The sequence below is a fragment of the Ailuropoda melanoleuca genome, chromosome 13 (genome assembly GCF_002007445.2).
Source record: "Ailuropoda melanoleuca isolate Jingjing chromosome 13, ASM200744v2, whole genome shotgun sequence".
Taxonomy (NCBI): domain Eukaryota; kingdom Metazoa; phylum Chordata; class Mammalia; order Carnivora; family Ursidae; genus Ailuropoda; species Ailuropoda melanoleuca.
This window is the reverse complement of record NC_048230.1, coordinates 43,262,851-43,278,372: the sequence shown is the minus strand read 5'-3', so window position 1 is coordinate 43,278,372 and position 15,522 is coordinate 43,262,851. Positions and strand designations below refer to the sequence as shown.

General features: G+C 58.8%; 1 protein-coding gene across 2 annotated transcripts in view; it reads right to left on the bottom strand.

Moving 5' to 3' along the window:
* Window positions 1-300: 300 nt before the first annotated feature.
* Window positions 301-15,522, bottom strand: part of CCDC40 (coiled-coil domain containing 40) — a 54,986-nt gene continuing 39,764 nt past the window's right edge. For both annotated transcript variants that reach the window (XM_034641410.1, XM_034641409.1), the window contains 8 exons: window positions 11,797-12,042; window positions 10,620-10,833; window positions 9,461-9,630; window positions 9,234-9,325; window positions 6,602-6,722; window positions 4,022-4,210; window positions 2,217-2,375; window positions 301-1,104 (listed from right to left, as the gene is read on the bottom strand). In XM_034641410.1, the coding sequence (XP_034497301.1) occupies window positions 856-1,104; window positions 2,217-2,375; window positions 4,022-4,210; window positions 6,602-6,722; window positions 9,234-9,325; window positions 9,461-9,630; window positions 10,620-10,833; window positions 11,797-12,042 (1,440 nt within the window). In that variant the 3' untranslated portion in view covers window positions 301-855. The remainder of the gene's footprint in view (window positions 1,105-2,216; window positions 2,376-4,021; window positions 4,211-6,601; window positions 6,723-9,233; window positions 9,326-9,460; window positions 9,631-10,619; window positions 10,834-11,796; window positions 12,043-15,522) is intronic.

The following is a 15,522-nucleotide window of genomic DNA, read 5'->3' as shown; positions in this document are numbered from 1 at the left end:
TCCCTGTCCTCGTCCCTGTCCCCGTCCCCGCCGCGCCCGGAGCCTGGGAGGAGCGCGAGCGCCTTGCACCTGCCGGGACGCGCCTGCAAGGCGGGGACGGGGCGCGGGCCTTGGGGCCTCCCCGACGGGGACCGCGGGTCGCTCACTCCGTAGTCCGTGCACTGAAGCCGTTCGGGAAGGGAAAGCGTCATCGTACCCCGAAAAGCGGCGGCTGTGCGACGTGACCTGGCGCTTCGAGGGGCGCCTCCCACCGCGAGGGTGCGGCGCGCGCGGGGCCTCTTTCTGACGTGCTGGCGGAAAAAGACGCCTTCCTCCCGCATTCAGAAACCATTTTATTTTTCTGCTGAAAAGTTTGAAAGTGAAATTGTTTTGTAGGCCCTTTCCCACGGCGCCGCGGTGAAGCCACCAGGTGGCAGGTGCTCAGGAGTGGTGCGGGGGTGGAGTCACTCCAGCCCCGGGTGGGGATCTCGGGAGGGGTGAGAACCGCGGGGACAACTGGGGACGTGGTGAGTCCTCGGGGCGCCGGGCACATCCCCGCTCTCCATTGAGCCCTTCTCCTGGACACCGCGCACCGGACTCTGAAGCAGGACCCGGGCACAAGGAGGAGGCACCGCGGTCCCCCTCTGGTCACTCTCAAGGGCAGAGGCAGGGGCTTCCCCGAACCCCGATGAAGTCCAGTGTGACTTGGTTGGAACTGGTGGGGGCTGAAAGAATCTGGATCCGCCGTGCTGGCCTACCCGTTTCTGTAAAAGGGCATCACCCTCTGGGGGTGGACATGGCTCGATACACAGCATTCTGGTCCCTTCCACGGGGCGGGGTGGGGCAGGTCATGGAAGGGGGGATCCAGGCTGCTCTCTAGGGGGACTCAGGCTGCTGGAGCTTGCTGGCGATGGTCTGGCTGACCTTGAGCAGGGCCTCCTGGAACTGGGGGTACTCGTCCTTCACGCGGTCGAGAATGGTGCTGATGACAGCCAGCCGGTTGTCCAAGCGCCTGTGCTCGGCCAGCAGCGACTGCTTGGAGCGGAACAGGAACACGTACCTCCCGTCCTTCACAGCCTGGAGGTGCTTGACCCGCGTCTGCAGGGCCACCAGCTCCGAGAGGTTCTTCGGTGGGACGAGAGACCCCGCATCAGGTTATGCAGTTTGAAAACAGGACGCTCACTGCCCCCACACAAACTCAGGACTGGAGGAAACGCCAGGGGGAGAAGGGCGAAGGACAGGGATTCTCCAAACCATGGAGAAGGGGCCGATGGGCAGTGAGCTGGGCCTCTTCCTTTGCCCATCGTCTGAGAGACATCTGATACCGCGGGGTGCTGACCCCCTGGTAGACACTCCCTTCACTCCCTTCCCGGTCTCTGCTGATCAGGCTGGGACCCTGCAGACCCACTTGACCCCACTGAAGAAAGGAAGGATGGAAGGAAGGAAGGATGGAAGGCAGGCAGGCAGGCAGGCAGTCCCACTGGGGCAGAGGAATTATACGCAGAATCCCACAGCTTCAGACTAGCATCATGGCTACTGCCCCAGTCTGTGCATCACCTCAGGTAGGCCTCCCTTGTCTAGCCTTGACCCTCCAGCAACAGAACCAGAGTGACCCTGCCAAACCCAAACCATGCCTCAGCCTCAAACCCTCCACTGACTTCCCACCCCACTGAGAAGAGCCCAAAGTCGAGATCACTGCCACCCCTGGCCGTGCCCAGCATGGGGGGGGGTCTCTCTGCCCTCAGGTCCAGCCTGCTGGCCTCTGGCTGCCCCTAGAGTGGCCTCCTGGCCAGCTTTACCCAGTGGGCTCACTTCCCTGCCGCCTTCAAGTCTGGACCCAAATGTTTTCTTGGACCACCCTACTTAATCCACCCCCACCCCGGCCAGTGCCCCTTCTCTGCTTTACTTTTCTCCAGAGTATTTATGCCCACATTACACGAGCTATCTTTTCCACTCATTTCATTTGTCACGTGTCCCTCTGTCCCCAGAATGTAGCCTCCAGGAGGCCCGCTCTGTAGCCTTAGCACCCAGGGCAGTGCCTGGCCCACAAAGATGTGCAGTATTATTGATTACGAGGGCCTATAAGGCGAGCGCGTGACCACAGAGTGATGGGCAGCGCTGGGGTCCTCGGGCTTCACCGGGTCGAGGAGGCTTTGCCCGAGGACACACTGCTGCTGCGAGGGGCAGGCTCCGTGCCTGGCTGCTTTTGGCCCCGGTGCCTCAGGGGACCGGCCTACCTGCTGCTTGAGGGCCAGGAGCCGGTCCAGGTCGGCCTCGAGCTCATCCGTGCTGGACTGCATCGCTGACAGCTGCTCCTGCTTCTCCAGGAGGGAGCTGCTCACAAGTTTTTGACTTTCTTCCAGTTCCAAGATGGCTTTGGTGCACTCCTCGGTGGCCTGGGACATAGACGGGACCGTCCTGGGACCTGCCTCCTGGTTACTTAGTGGACAGAGTCAGGCTAGGAGGATACAATCCGGGGAGGATCCCCACAAGGGCAGAGGGAGTCCCTGCCCCTCGGGAACCAGGACCTGGGGGGGTGAGTCCCAGTGAGACGCTAGGGCCCAGGTAAGCCCACACTGCCGACTGCTCCCCAAAGGCAGGCATGGCTGCGAGAGAGAACTGGGGGACCCCTCTTGAAGCAGGCCTGTCTGCAAGGGACCAGGGGCAGCCGGGCAGCTGCATGCCAAGAGTGGGAGCGGCGGATGCCGGGGGCAGGAGCTAAGGCCTCGTGGGGTGGGGCGTGTTGGGGGTGCGAGTGGAGGAGGCCTGGCTCCATCAGTGAAGCTGGGCAGCCGGGGGTCGTGCAGAAGCAGCTGGTGGGGTCCAGTGGATAAATGAAGTAAAGGTGACAGAGTGACTCTCAGGGTCTAGCTGGGGACATGGGAGAATGTGGGATGTGCAAAGGGCTAGTCTGTGCACAAACACTGGAGGGCTTGCTGCGTGTGGCACGTGGGGGGGTGTGCATGACAGGAGGACTTGGATGCAGCCCCCCTGGAACTGGGGCTGAGTGGGGGTCGGGGAGGCAGGGCAGAGGTGGCAGCTGGGGAGCCCCAGGGGTGGACAGGAATGGACATCATGAGTGACCAGCGTGGCAGCGAGGATTGGCCAACAAGGACCAAGTTACTGCTGCCTCCAGAAAGTTCCAAATGAGCAGTTGGGTCAAGCCTGTAATTTCCAGCTAATCTCTCCTTGTACAGGATTTAGACCTTCAGAGGCTATTCCAACAGTCTCCATGTAACCCTCTGGACAACTCCACGAGACGAGTACCCATTTCACAGGTCAGGAAGCTGAGGCACAGAGCTGTCAGGCAACATGCCTGAGCCTCAGGTGGAACAGTACGTCGGGAGCCCAGTGGGGCCCTGAGACCGGGTTCTGTCTCCAGTGAGCCTCACCTACCCGGGAGCCGGGCAGAGGTGGAAACATGGGCTTGGGAAGGTCCCACACATGCCCAAGGTCGTGGGGGTGGAGGGAGTCTGAGCTAGAGCCCGGTGACGGCCGAGGGAGTGGGTGCTGGCCAGGGCACACAGCACGTGCTTGCGGATACGGCCCACTACACGAGGGTGTGGGCCCTCCGAGTGCCCATCAGCCTGTCCCCAGCACCCAGTCGGGCTCAGAGACACGGGGACTCACACGTGAGCCATGCTTCCCTGACGCCATCTCTGTGAGGCGGCAAGGGGCTGAAAGGGGGCCATCTCTGGCCTGGGGCTGCAGCTCTGTGTAGCTTTTCTGTTAAACCCAAGACAGGCTCCCAAAGACAGGCCCTGTCGTAGCCGGCCCCCCTCAAGGGCACAGGGACAGCCGCCGCATCTTCACCCAGAGCCAGCCCACGGGTCATGGGGCTCAGGCCCAGAGGGTCTTGTCTGGTTCCGGAGCTCCCAGTCCCCCACTGCCATTTCTCAGCCTGGTAACACAGCCTCGCACAGCAGCCCTGACTCCCGCTCCGGGAATGGGGGCAGGGGAAGGGGCAGCACTGAGAAGCAGGCTGGAAGGACAGAGGGACCGGGTCCGTGGCACACTCCCTCCTTGTCGCATGGCCCCCTACCTTGTGAATGTCCCTGATCTTGCGTCGCAGCTCTGTCTGCTGGTGATGGAAGTTTGTCTGGGTGAGCAACTTCTTGTCCACCCTGGACTGCCCCTTGGCCTGGGTCGAGATGGTCTCTCTGCGGGCGACGGCCAGCTCCATGTCACGGATCATCTTCTCCTGCTGCTTCAGAAGCTGCCCGTGCCTGACCTGGGCACACAGGGCAGAGGGGCTGTGAGGGACAGCGGCCAGTGCCGCCTTAACGACATCCACGGAGCCCTGAACCCACAGGGAGACAGCGCGGGGGACGCGCCCGAGGACAGAGGGATCCAGAGCCATCGCCCACTGGTCGGAATGAATGGTCCTTGTAAAGAATGCATGGACAAGGGGAAACTAGAAACCGTCGGAGGCCCGGGGAGGTTAGCAGACTGAGGACCACCACGTGCAGCCTGGGTGGGATTCTGGAGCAGAAAAGGGACAGTAGCCAAGAGAACGGGGACACCTGCACCAACATTGATTTCTTGGTCGTGGTTTTGGGAGATGGTGACGTGAAGGGTCTGTGGGGCCCCGGGCTGTTGAGGAGACCGACTGTAAGGGCCACGTGAGGGCTTTCTCAAGGGCTAGGAGCATTCCATCTCGGTGGTGGGGCAGAGATGCGGGCCCGGGCTAACCCCATCCAGCTGGACATTTAAGATAAGTACTTCTTGTGTGTATGTTTTGCTCCAGTGAAGCTGGTTCAGAATAAAAAAGGGTAAACAGGCAGAAACCCCCAGGTCAAGGACGGTGGTGGGAGACATAGTCCACCCGGGGTTTAAAGTCTGCAGTGGCAGGAGCCTAGGATTGGGACGGTGCAGATGGGCGTGGGGGGGGGGCGGTCGTCAGCGCCGCGTTGGCTCAGCGAGCGAGCACAGATTGTCTGGGGATGCCAGTGTGACTCACGCCCCAGTGGAGAGAACAGCGATGGCCCCCTATTTCACGCCATGTCCAAAAATTAACTCCAGGTGGATTCAGGATCTAAAGACGTGCAAACATGTGCAGAGCACTTGGGAACATGTTTGTGTCACTTCAAACTGTGGTGGCCGTCTTGAGCAATGCAGGAAACCCAGAAGCCGTGCAGAGAGACAGACACGCCTTACGGCATGAACAGTAACAGCCCTGTGAGTGGGGAGAGACCCAGCTCAGGGCGAGACGGCCAGCAGCAGACGAGGGAGAACGCGTGGGACAGGTGTGCAAGGAGGGGGTTAGTAACTGTGACATGCAAAAACTCCCCCAAATTGCTAAGAAATAAGAAAATGGAAATAGGAAATTGAGGAAGTGCTCACCACACACACACACACACACACAGGAATGGGCATGTGCTCAATACCCCGTAACAGAAAACATGGACGTATGAAGCTTCTAGAAGAAAACCTAAGAGAAAAATCTTTGTGACCTCAGGCTGGGCAATGTTTCTTAGATGCCCCACCGGAATGATACAGAAAACAGAGCTGGACCTCCCCGACGTGGCGAGTCTCAGCTGTGTTATGGGGAGTGAGAAAAGCCACGCCCACAATCCTTCGTGCAAGACCTGCTTCCGTGACACACTGGGACAGTCGGGTCTGGGGGCGGGAAGCGGAGCACAGGAGACGGGGGGGGGGAAGACTCGAGGGTGACGGAGACACTGCACATCACAAAGTGGGGGTGATCGTGTGGTTGTCTGTTTGTGCCGCCAAGGGCGAGCTCAGTTAAACAGCTCATATCTCTGTAGGACGTTCTGTAACTGTGACGGACCGAGCTAACGTCCATATTATTTCTTAGGAAATAAGCTGCAGAACTATAGGTACAGATCCCGTTTTTGTAAAGGAAAGGAAGCAGCCGCCAGTCCCAGGCAGAGGGACGGCCACACCCGCGTGCGCGTGCGCAAGGCTTGGTGGGAGGTCTGACCTGCCACAGCCAACACATGTGGCTCCTGTGGTTTGAAGCTGATTAAATGGAGCGTTTTAAAAACTTATCAGTAGCATGTGCATTTGATCAGAATTCCTCTGCACTCCACAGACAGAGGGGTCCTGATTAAAAGCAGCATCGTGGAAGTGATGCCCGCCTGCTTTTATTACCTGCTTTTACTGTACCCTAAGGCTCAGAGATAGCCTTGATTTAATTACCAGCCTTTTCTGAGGTCATGAAATCCAGCTCAGGACGATGGCAGAGAGAAAGCGAGGCTGCCAGGGAAAAGACGGGTATGTTCTTCGAGCACGTTTCACTGGGCGAGACGCCTTTCCTCGACAGCACGTGCCTCTCCCCAGCGGGTCATGAGATTCAGGGGTGCCCCCCAGCTCTCAGCATCACTAGAGTGCGCTGACTGCATGGGGCAAGGGCCAAAGAGTGTCTCTGGAAACACCGGCACATGGCTGTGTGGGTCTCGTGGGGTCTGTGATCCTCTTCTCGAAAGAAGAACCGAAGTGGACGGACCCCGGACGGGAGGTCGGCAACGGAGCAGCCCATATGCTTGTGCTCCGAGTGCCCTTCCCTGGGAATGGGATCCATGCCACTGGCCAGGGAGGCCCCTGTGGTTCCTGGGGGGCCCACCCCCAGCGAGGCCAAGCCCCCAGAGCCCCCACCCACCTTCATCCTGTGGATCTCTGCCTTCATGGCTCGGATCTCTGTCTGGCCAGTCTCGGAATCCACCGATGCACGCATCTCCTTTGCCAGCTGGATTTTTTTCTCCCACAGCATGATCTGGTGTCTTTAAAGGTGGGAGAAGCAACGTGAGAGCTGCAGAAGTTAAGGAGATTTCTTTCTGATGCTTCCGTGAGCTCAAGCTCTAAGGACTCGCTCAAACGGAGACCCACAGTGGATGGCTGGAAGGCAGGTGTGAGCAGAGGCTGAGAACGCAGTGTGCTTGGGTGGGCTCAGAGCAACGGGGGCTGGTACCTGGGACCCTCTCTCTCTCTCTCTTTCGCTCACACTTGGCATGTTTAAATAGCCAGGCACTGAATGAAGGGCTTGACTGCCAAACAGAAACAAATATCCCCCATTCTGCGACCTGCAGGTCAACAGAAACCCCGGGGCCAATATGCTTTCTCAAGTTCCTATCAGTCCACCCAGCCCAGGGCGCAGGGGACTGTCCCACCCTAAACAGTAGAGTGGGCCCAAAGCTGCCTGAGTTTCTGTGGAGCCAGTATCCTCGGGGAGGCTGGATGGTGACTCTGCTGTCCTCCTCTGTCCCCTCTCCATGCCCTGGAAGCCATGCCCCTCCCCTATAGTTCTCAGGGGCAGAGGGTCAGCCTGCCGGCGCCTGCCCAGTACTCCTGAAGGGGAGCCCGCCTGTGGCCTCTCCCCCCCACAGCACCCAGCATGGGTTTGGGGAGCAGGTGGGGCTCACAGGCTGGGCCTCATAGGCACCCCGACCTTCCCAGTGGGAGGGGGGCAGGGGCCATTCTTCATTTGGCAGGAGGAATGTGGACCCACAGACACTGTCACAGCCAGACCTGCTGCCAGTGTGGGCCTCTCCCGTCCCACTGAACATGGTGCCTGGCCACATGTGGCTACCAAGCGCTTGAACTTGGCTAAGTCCGAATCCAGATGTGCCATAAGTATAAGATACACTGCAGAATTCAAAGACTGAGTATGGAGGGAAAAAAAAAGAATGTGAATTTCCAACTCCAGCGTCCACCAATCAAGTTTTCCTGGCGCACGGCCACGCCTGTTCGCCTCTGTGTTGTCCATGGCGGCTTACAGGCTATGACGGCTGACTTACATGGCTGCGGCGGGGCTGTGAGGCTGGGGGAGCCGAAAACATCGACCACCGGACTCTACAGAAAGGGTTTGCCAGCCCGTGACATGGACAAAGCGTAGGCATAAAAAGACAGCCGGGAAGAGCAGAGCAGGTGACTTTGGAACTGCCGAGAAAAGCACGTGTGTGGGATAGAAGTTTCCGTAAGACAGAAAAAGCCCCAACAGACCGATAGCCTAAAAGCCAGCGGGATATTAGCAAAGACCGTGGAACGACTGAGTCCCGGGACGAGAGGCTCCGTGGACGGAGTCTGGTCAGTGGAGCTGTCCTGGTGTCGCGGTGACAACGCGAGCGACAGCTGCACCGACATGCCCGCAGCACGTACACCTGAAGCCACCATCACTCAGTGTGTCAACCATACTTCAGCTACAAGAAGTCCACATGGCAGCAAAGACAGGTGCCCGTGCCCTGGATCAGGGTTTGTGTCCCTCCCCCCACACCGACGCCCAGCATGCTGGTGTTCAGAGCCAGCCACATCTGGGAGGCGCCTGAGTCACAAGCTGCAGACTCACGAAGGGGATCTGCGCCCTTAGAGAAGAGACCCCACAGAGCACCCGCGGGGACACAGCAGGAAGCCCACAACCGCGAGGAGGCCCTCACCCACCCGAGCTGCCACCCTGACCTTGGACTTCCAGCCTCCACAACCGCGAGCGATACATTTCTGTGGTTTATAAGCCCCGGCTGGCGCTGTTAGAGCCACCTGGACGGGCCGAGGGCTCAGCGAGCTGGAAGGGCCTTGCATGGGCTCTGATGCAGCCACGCGGGGTGGCTCAGCAGCCGCTCCCGTTGGAAATATTGGCCCACAGGAAATCCATAAGTAAAGCTGCTTCAGGGGGCAGCGTGTAGAACTACCCCATTTTTGTTTGAAAAGCCAGCAGACAAGAACAATGCACGCACTGTGGTTTCCCGGTAAAGGGAGGGAGCTGGAATCATGCGTGATGTCCCCCGTCTACTTCGCACATGCTGTTACAGCTTAGAATGCTACAGTTACAGGGGGATTACTCTTACAATTGGGCATCATAAAAATGAGATAATTTTTAATAAATTTTAAAAATTATCCCAAACAAAGCCACTCAAGAGGCACCTGGGTAGCTCAGTCGGTGAAGCACCCGCCTTCAGCTCAGGTCATGATCCCAGGGTCCTGATATCCCGCATGGGGCACCCAGCTCTGCGGGGAGCCTGCTTCTCTCTCCCCCTCTGCCCTTCCCCCTGCTTATACTCACTCTCTCAAGTAAATAAGGAAAATCTTTAAAAAAAAAAAAAAAAGCCCCTCAATTTCCCCAAAGACTGGGCTGGTGAGGGCGGGTGGCCGAACACGCGGTAACCCCTGCTCTTCCGTGGGACCCGCCCCGCGCCCCGTGTGGGCTCCCGAACTGCTCCCGAGCAGCTGGGAACGACGGTGGGCGCCCGGGGGCTGCGCAGGCGCAGTGATAGTGGAGCGGGGCGGGGCCGGGCACTCACTCCGCCTCCACCAGGTTGTTCAGAGTGGCCGCCTTCTCCTCCTGGAGCTGGTTCAGCCTCTCCTGCATCTCGATGGTCTCCCTCTCCGAGTCCTGTGCAGGGACAGGGGCGCGGCCGGCTGTTGGGGGACGCCGGGGAACGCGAGGGCCCACTGCGCGCGCCCTCCCTCCACGCCCCCTCCCTGCGCAGGTGGGAGCCCGCGGCCAAATCGGGCAGGAAGGCCTGACCTTCAGCGCGCGCACGCACTCCTGCTCCGTCACCAGGCTGTCCTTCCGCAGCCCCTCGGAGCTGCTCCGGTTCTTGCTTATCAGCACGTTGAGTTTCTTCAGGTCGTTGTCCAGGTCCTTCATGTGACGCTCGATCTCCTTTTGCTCTTTCTTCTCCTGATCGATCTTGCCTGCAGAGGGGCCGCGGGTGTAGCCATGTTCCCAGAATAGCCCCCACCCCACTCAGGGCCCTACTGGCCGCTCCGTTCCCAAAGCCTGGCCTTGTGAGGCAACGGAAAGGACCGTGTGTGGACAGCCAGCAGGTGGGGGGACGGGACGGTGGGGGCAAGCCCCCCTGCCCCGAGAACAGCCCTAGGGGACTGGGCTGGCACTCAGACACTGGGTCTCCAGGAAAGGCGGGCCCTGCCCCCTACACCACCCTGCCCAGCTCAGGGGCAAGGGGCAGAAAACTACCACCCTGGCCTCCAACAGAGGGGTTTGGGTGCCCCCAGGGCAGGCCAGGAAGGCCGCGGGCCCTCAGGGTATGAGGTGTCCAGGTGGCGTGGGTCTCGGACCACCAGGAAGCATTTCCCTGGAGGGGTGACATGGCTGGGCTGACCTTCATGGATCGCTGCTCGGTGACCCAGGTGGGACCAGGATGCCTCAGTGGGGAGCGGTGGGGGTGGACGGTGACTGGGAAGGCTGCCCATCTCCCTCCTCTGGGCACCCTGGCACATTAAAGACCCCTGGTTTTTATACCCCCAGGGGCAAGACAGGGGCTGGGGAGCCTGTGGTGGGGCGGTTTTCTAAGTTCAGCTGAAGAGGAAGAAAGCTTCTCTCCCCATAGCCCTGAGTCTAGGGCACGGGGTGTTCCCATCTCCCTGAGCAGGGGACGAGCCCGGAGGAGCTCGGCTTGCACGTCTGCACACCCAGCCAAGCCGCCCTGTCTTGGGCAGGACGGTAAACCTTCCGTCCCCTGTCTCTGGGAGCACACTTCTGTGTGTGAACTTAAATCCAGTAAATTTTCTCTGTATTTCCGGTGTGCTGGCGACGGGGCTGGTAGTCAGGCCACGGCTCATATTCACACAAGGCGCTGGGAGCCTGTGGTTTGCTTTCACGGCCTCGTGCCCGTGAGCGTGCCCCACCCCCGGGAGCGGGGCTGCAGACACCGGACACTTACTTTCTATCCTCAGCTTCTTCTGCTCCAAGATGTGCATCTCCTTCTTCAACATGTGCAGGGAGGCCAGCTGCTCCTCCCTCTCCTGTGTGACCGTCACCATCTCTTGCTGCAGGCGGAGCCAGGTCACCTGGGCCTGCGTCACGTTGGTGGTGTGCTCTTCGATCAGCTTGGTCAGTCTTTTGATTTCAAGCTCCAGAGGCCCCACTTCTTCCCCCTACAAGTGATATTCACCAAAAAGCAAAGCAAGCCTCCTTGTTTTCAGAGGTCTGCTTTCCGGGGGGGCTGAGGAGGGCCGGGCCCCCGTCTGAGACCACGCATCTGTGCGAGGACGGGGCTGGGCATGTCCTCGGGTGCTCTAAGGGTCCCACCGTATGCCCCCGATCCACTGTGGGAGGCCTGTGGCCCCCTCCCCACCACGCCACAGCCTTGTGGGGCTAAGGGCAGGGTTAGCAGGGCCTCCGTTACTCAAAGGGGCTTAGCAAGTTTTCTTTTAGGAGCAGACCGTCACGGGCCAAGGACTGGATTCCCTTAGTGTCCTGCAGCTTTGAGGGGACTCTCTGGTACTCGGTGTGTACCTAAGAGCCTGCCCCAGCTCACCGTCTTACTCCTGGCATGGGCGCCCCATGCTAGGGAGACCTGGGTAACCTATAGGACTTCAAGCCTCAGACCGATCAGATCACTTCTCTCAGAGCAGCAGTCCGATCCCACCCTCTGCCTTTGCATGCGACAAAAGAGCATTTGGGGCCGGGTGAAAGTTCTATGGTCAAATTTCAGGGGCCACCGATAAGGCTTTCTTGCACACATCCATTTACTTATCACCTGCCTTTCTGCTCATGACAGCAGGGGTGAGTCGCCTCGGCAGAGACTGGCCCGAAATATTTGCTATCTGGACCTTGACAGGAGGTCTGCAGGCAGCCCCTGACCTGGGGCATCCACGCTCCCTAGCATGGGGCGCCCATGCCAGGAGTAAGACGGTGAGCTGGGCAGGCTCTTAGCTAGACACGGAGCACCAGAGCGTCCTCTCAAAGCTGCAGCCCAAATGCAATGTCACCCATAAAAGGGGCGGCGAAAGGAACGGCTCTCTTCGGTGTGAGTTCATTCCTGAACGCGAGAAGTCCCCGAGAGGGCCTGGCACCGGTGCGGACCAGGGCAGCCTCCCCTGGCCCGGAGGCCTTACCCCCAGCTCAGAGACGGTCTGCTCCAGCTGCTTATTGAAGAAGTTGATGAGGCCTTGCTTCCTCTCGATCAGGATTGTGCGCCTAGAAATCTCGTGCTCGCTGTTGGTGATGAGGTCATTGACCTTTTTCACTTCCTTGTCAAGCTCGGCCAGCGTCTTCTGGTGCATGTCCAGCCTGCAGTTGGTGTTGGTGATGTCCAGGGTGGTCTGAGCAATGTCGCCGTCAATTTTGGAAAGATGCGTCACCTGCATTAGCAAAAGGAAACATGTCTGAACATTCTTTTCCTTGGGGGGGGGGTTCTAAGTGAGCTGGCTGGCCTGTCATTTCCTTGAGCAGCTGCCACACGGTCAGCCTCCCCTTCCTTCTAGTTTTTATGTATAACCACCCCCCAAACCAAAGACAGGATTGCACTCTGCGCCTAGGTTTGTAAGCCACTTTTTAATGAGCTCAATCTGGACGTCTATGCGTGTGTCATTTTTCATGGCCGTGTATTAGTCCCTTGTCCTTACAGCCTAGAAAACAGGTTGCGGTTGTCAGCATGGCTCCTTCCGTCCTGTTCCACGGTTCTTTTTTTTTTTTTTTAAGATTTTATTTATTTGAAGGAGAGAGACTGAGCAGGGGGAGGAGAAGCAGACTCCCACCGAGCAGGCGAGCAGGGAGCCCGACATGGGCCTTGATCCCAGGATCCTGGAATCATGACCTGAGCCAAAGGCAGTCACCCAACTGACTGAGCCATTCAGGTGCCCCCCCCCTTATTTTTAAAGATTTTCTGTCCCACAGTTCTGAATTCGGTGCCCAGGGGCTGGTCTGGACAGCTGGTATGTTTTGGTGAAGGAAACGGATTCCTTCCTCTCTGGGCTTGCAGTCTGTCACCAGTGTTCCCGTTCTAAGTAATGGTGTGGCAAGTTCAACAATGACTCTGTATTCGGTGGGCCAGACAAGTGTCCTTACATTTTGCTGGAAAGCTGGACACGGTCATGGGAAGACAGTATCTTCCGCTGCTGTCATCTGCCACCCAGGTGCACGCTCCCGACCCTGGACTCTTGCAAGCCCTGGGTTCCGGGGCAGGAGTTTCAGCCTGGTTGAGCAGCTGAGGGCTTCTCGGGGCACGCCCACTGTCCTGAAAGTCTTGACCAGTAACCCCTGCCTCTTCTGGTGGCTCTCGGTGACCCAGGGTTTACTGTAAGGATGTTTGTGAGAACCGGAGAGGGGACCATGGCCGGCATAGCCACTTGGGCTTCCTTTGGAAATGGGGTCTTTTCCCCAGGCTGTGGCTGTGCCCTGACCCTACCATCCAGCCCACTAGCTCTTGCCCACGTAAATTCTTAGCTCTCTCCTGGCCCCTGGCCCCTGCCAACTCCCTGTTCTCCCGGGTCATCTCGGCTCTGCCCCCAAGACCCTGGTTGGCTCTGTCTCCCATGTGTTCTCTGACTGGCCACCGTGGGGGACTCAGTAGGATGCCCAACATTCCTGGGTTTTAGAGCCAGACCCTGCCCACCAGGAGCAGAAGCTTCCAGCATCTCGGTCACCCCACTCCCCATGGTAATGCTCCTGAGCCCTCCAGCCCTCTGAGGTCAGGCTGAGCCACCTGCCTCTGCTGAGACCGTCTGGGATAGCCGGGTCTTCCCAGGGGCTCCCACCTTCCTCCTTGCCCCCGTGCTTACCGCCCTATAGGGCCCCCATTCCTAAGTCTCTTTTTGGTCACCAACTGGACAAGCCAGCCTCCCCGCACTCCCTCAGCTCTGCTCCTGGACTGTTTGATCTCATTGAGACTACCCTGGCCTCTCCTGGGACATCAGTACCGCTCCTGGACTAACTTGTAGACCCACGGTTGACCCGTGCTTGCCCTCCCTCCAGACCCCAGCTCTAGATCTCGGGGGTTTTTTGGACAGTTTAGAAAAAGTGTCCCCTTTGAAGAGCTGGGCTTGCATCTCTTGGGCAATCATAATGGACAAATTTGTGGCCCAAGACTCTTTACTGCCCTCCGCTGGACATTAGTGGTAGTGTGTGTACCACTTGCAGGGGGCGCTGGGGGCCTGGGGGTCTGCGGGCCTAGGAGCGCAGCCTGGCGGAAGGGTTGGCAGGTTACTTCACACACACCACGCTCCTTAGCTTCTCTGGTACAACGCGGGGCCCCTAGTTTTGCTCCCAGCAGGTGGTCTTGCCCCTACTTCCCAGAGAAAGGATGAGTGGGACACTCCCACCCCAGCATTAGACAGGACCTCCCAAGGGGACCCAGCTGAGTACAGCTTGGTTCCAGCCCTGTGTCCCCACTTCCTTGCTGTAACCAGGCAAGAGCAAGCTGTCCTCCTCCCAGGTGTCTGGGAGGGACGGGGCGCCTCAGGCTGCCGGCCAGGTAGACAGCAGCCGTGCCCTCCCAAAAGGACAGGTGAGCCCCACCAGCTGTCTCAGCCCAGCTGCCTCCTAGCCAGTATCCACCTGCCAACAATGGCCATCAATCGCTGACACGCAGGGGCGCTGCCTCGGGCTCCCCAGCCACTCTGCTCTCACTGTAATGAACGGTTCGATCTAACCCTCCAACATCTGCCACGTGGCTCACTCAGGGACAGCGTGAAGGCAGAGGCCAGGATCACGCAGCAGCAGGACTCATGCTCTAACCGCAGGCCGGGAGGGACCCACGTCCTCTCATCTCCCGCCCCTCGGACGGAAGCTTCTGGAGAGCGAGGAGACGTCCATGTGGCTGCTGCTATGCACAGACGGGCCGAGTGGGCCCCCCTCTCCTCCTGAGACTGGAGGGGTGCCCTGGGGCAGGCAGTCTGCGGGGACGTGCCCTAGGCCTGGTGCAGCCGTGGTGGCCTCCCTGCGGTCCCCAGGGGGGCCCACCAAGGCAGGGGACGCCAGAGCGGGTCACACCACGGAATGAGGCAAAGAAGAAACGATTCAAGTAAGGACACAGGGACCCCTGAGCACAGACCGGAGTGAAGCGAGACCCCTGGGAGAGCGGGAGAGCGCTCTCGTGGGGGAGGGTCCGGGCTGGGAAGGCCAAGCCTGGCGGGGCAGAGGCTCTGGCGCTGGTCTGCCTCCCCCACCCGTGACCCTGGGTTTCTGCCGTAGCAGCTTCTCGGAAGTGTGGACGAAGACGTATGGCAAGCATGTCCGGAGCTGAGCTGCTGATCATGTTTAAAACCTGTAAACACCTTGAAGTGTCTAACCAGAGAATGTTTAAGCAAAACACATACATTTGAATGATGAAATGTCACGCAGAAAGGAAAATGTAGGTTTTTGAGGGATACTTCACAGAAAACGTTATGTTGAGTGTGGCCAAAAAGTAAAGTACAACAGCATGTGCACAGTGAGAAAATTCGTGGAGTCCTGCCCTTACTCTGTGCGCTTTTCTCTCGGCGTCATATTCCAGTAAAATTAATGAAAACGGATTAGCGTAGACTTAAAACTGATACGTAAGAAGAGTCATATGTTGTTTAAGGTGTGCGCACATGTGTGTTCGCGCGTGTGCTCGCACAAGTGGGTGAGTACGTTTGTATGGGTTTGCATGTGTGCACACGTGTGTTTGCATGTGTGCTCGCACAAGTGGGTGAGTATGTATGGGTTTGCATGTGTGTGCACACGTGTTCACGTGTGTGCTTGCACAAGTGGGTGAGTACGTTTGTATGGGTTTGCATGTGTGTGCACACGTGTGTTTGTGCATGTGCTTGCACAAGTGGGTGAGTACGTTTGTATGGGTTTGCATGTGTGTGCACACGTGT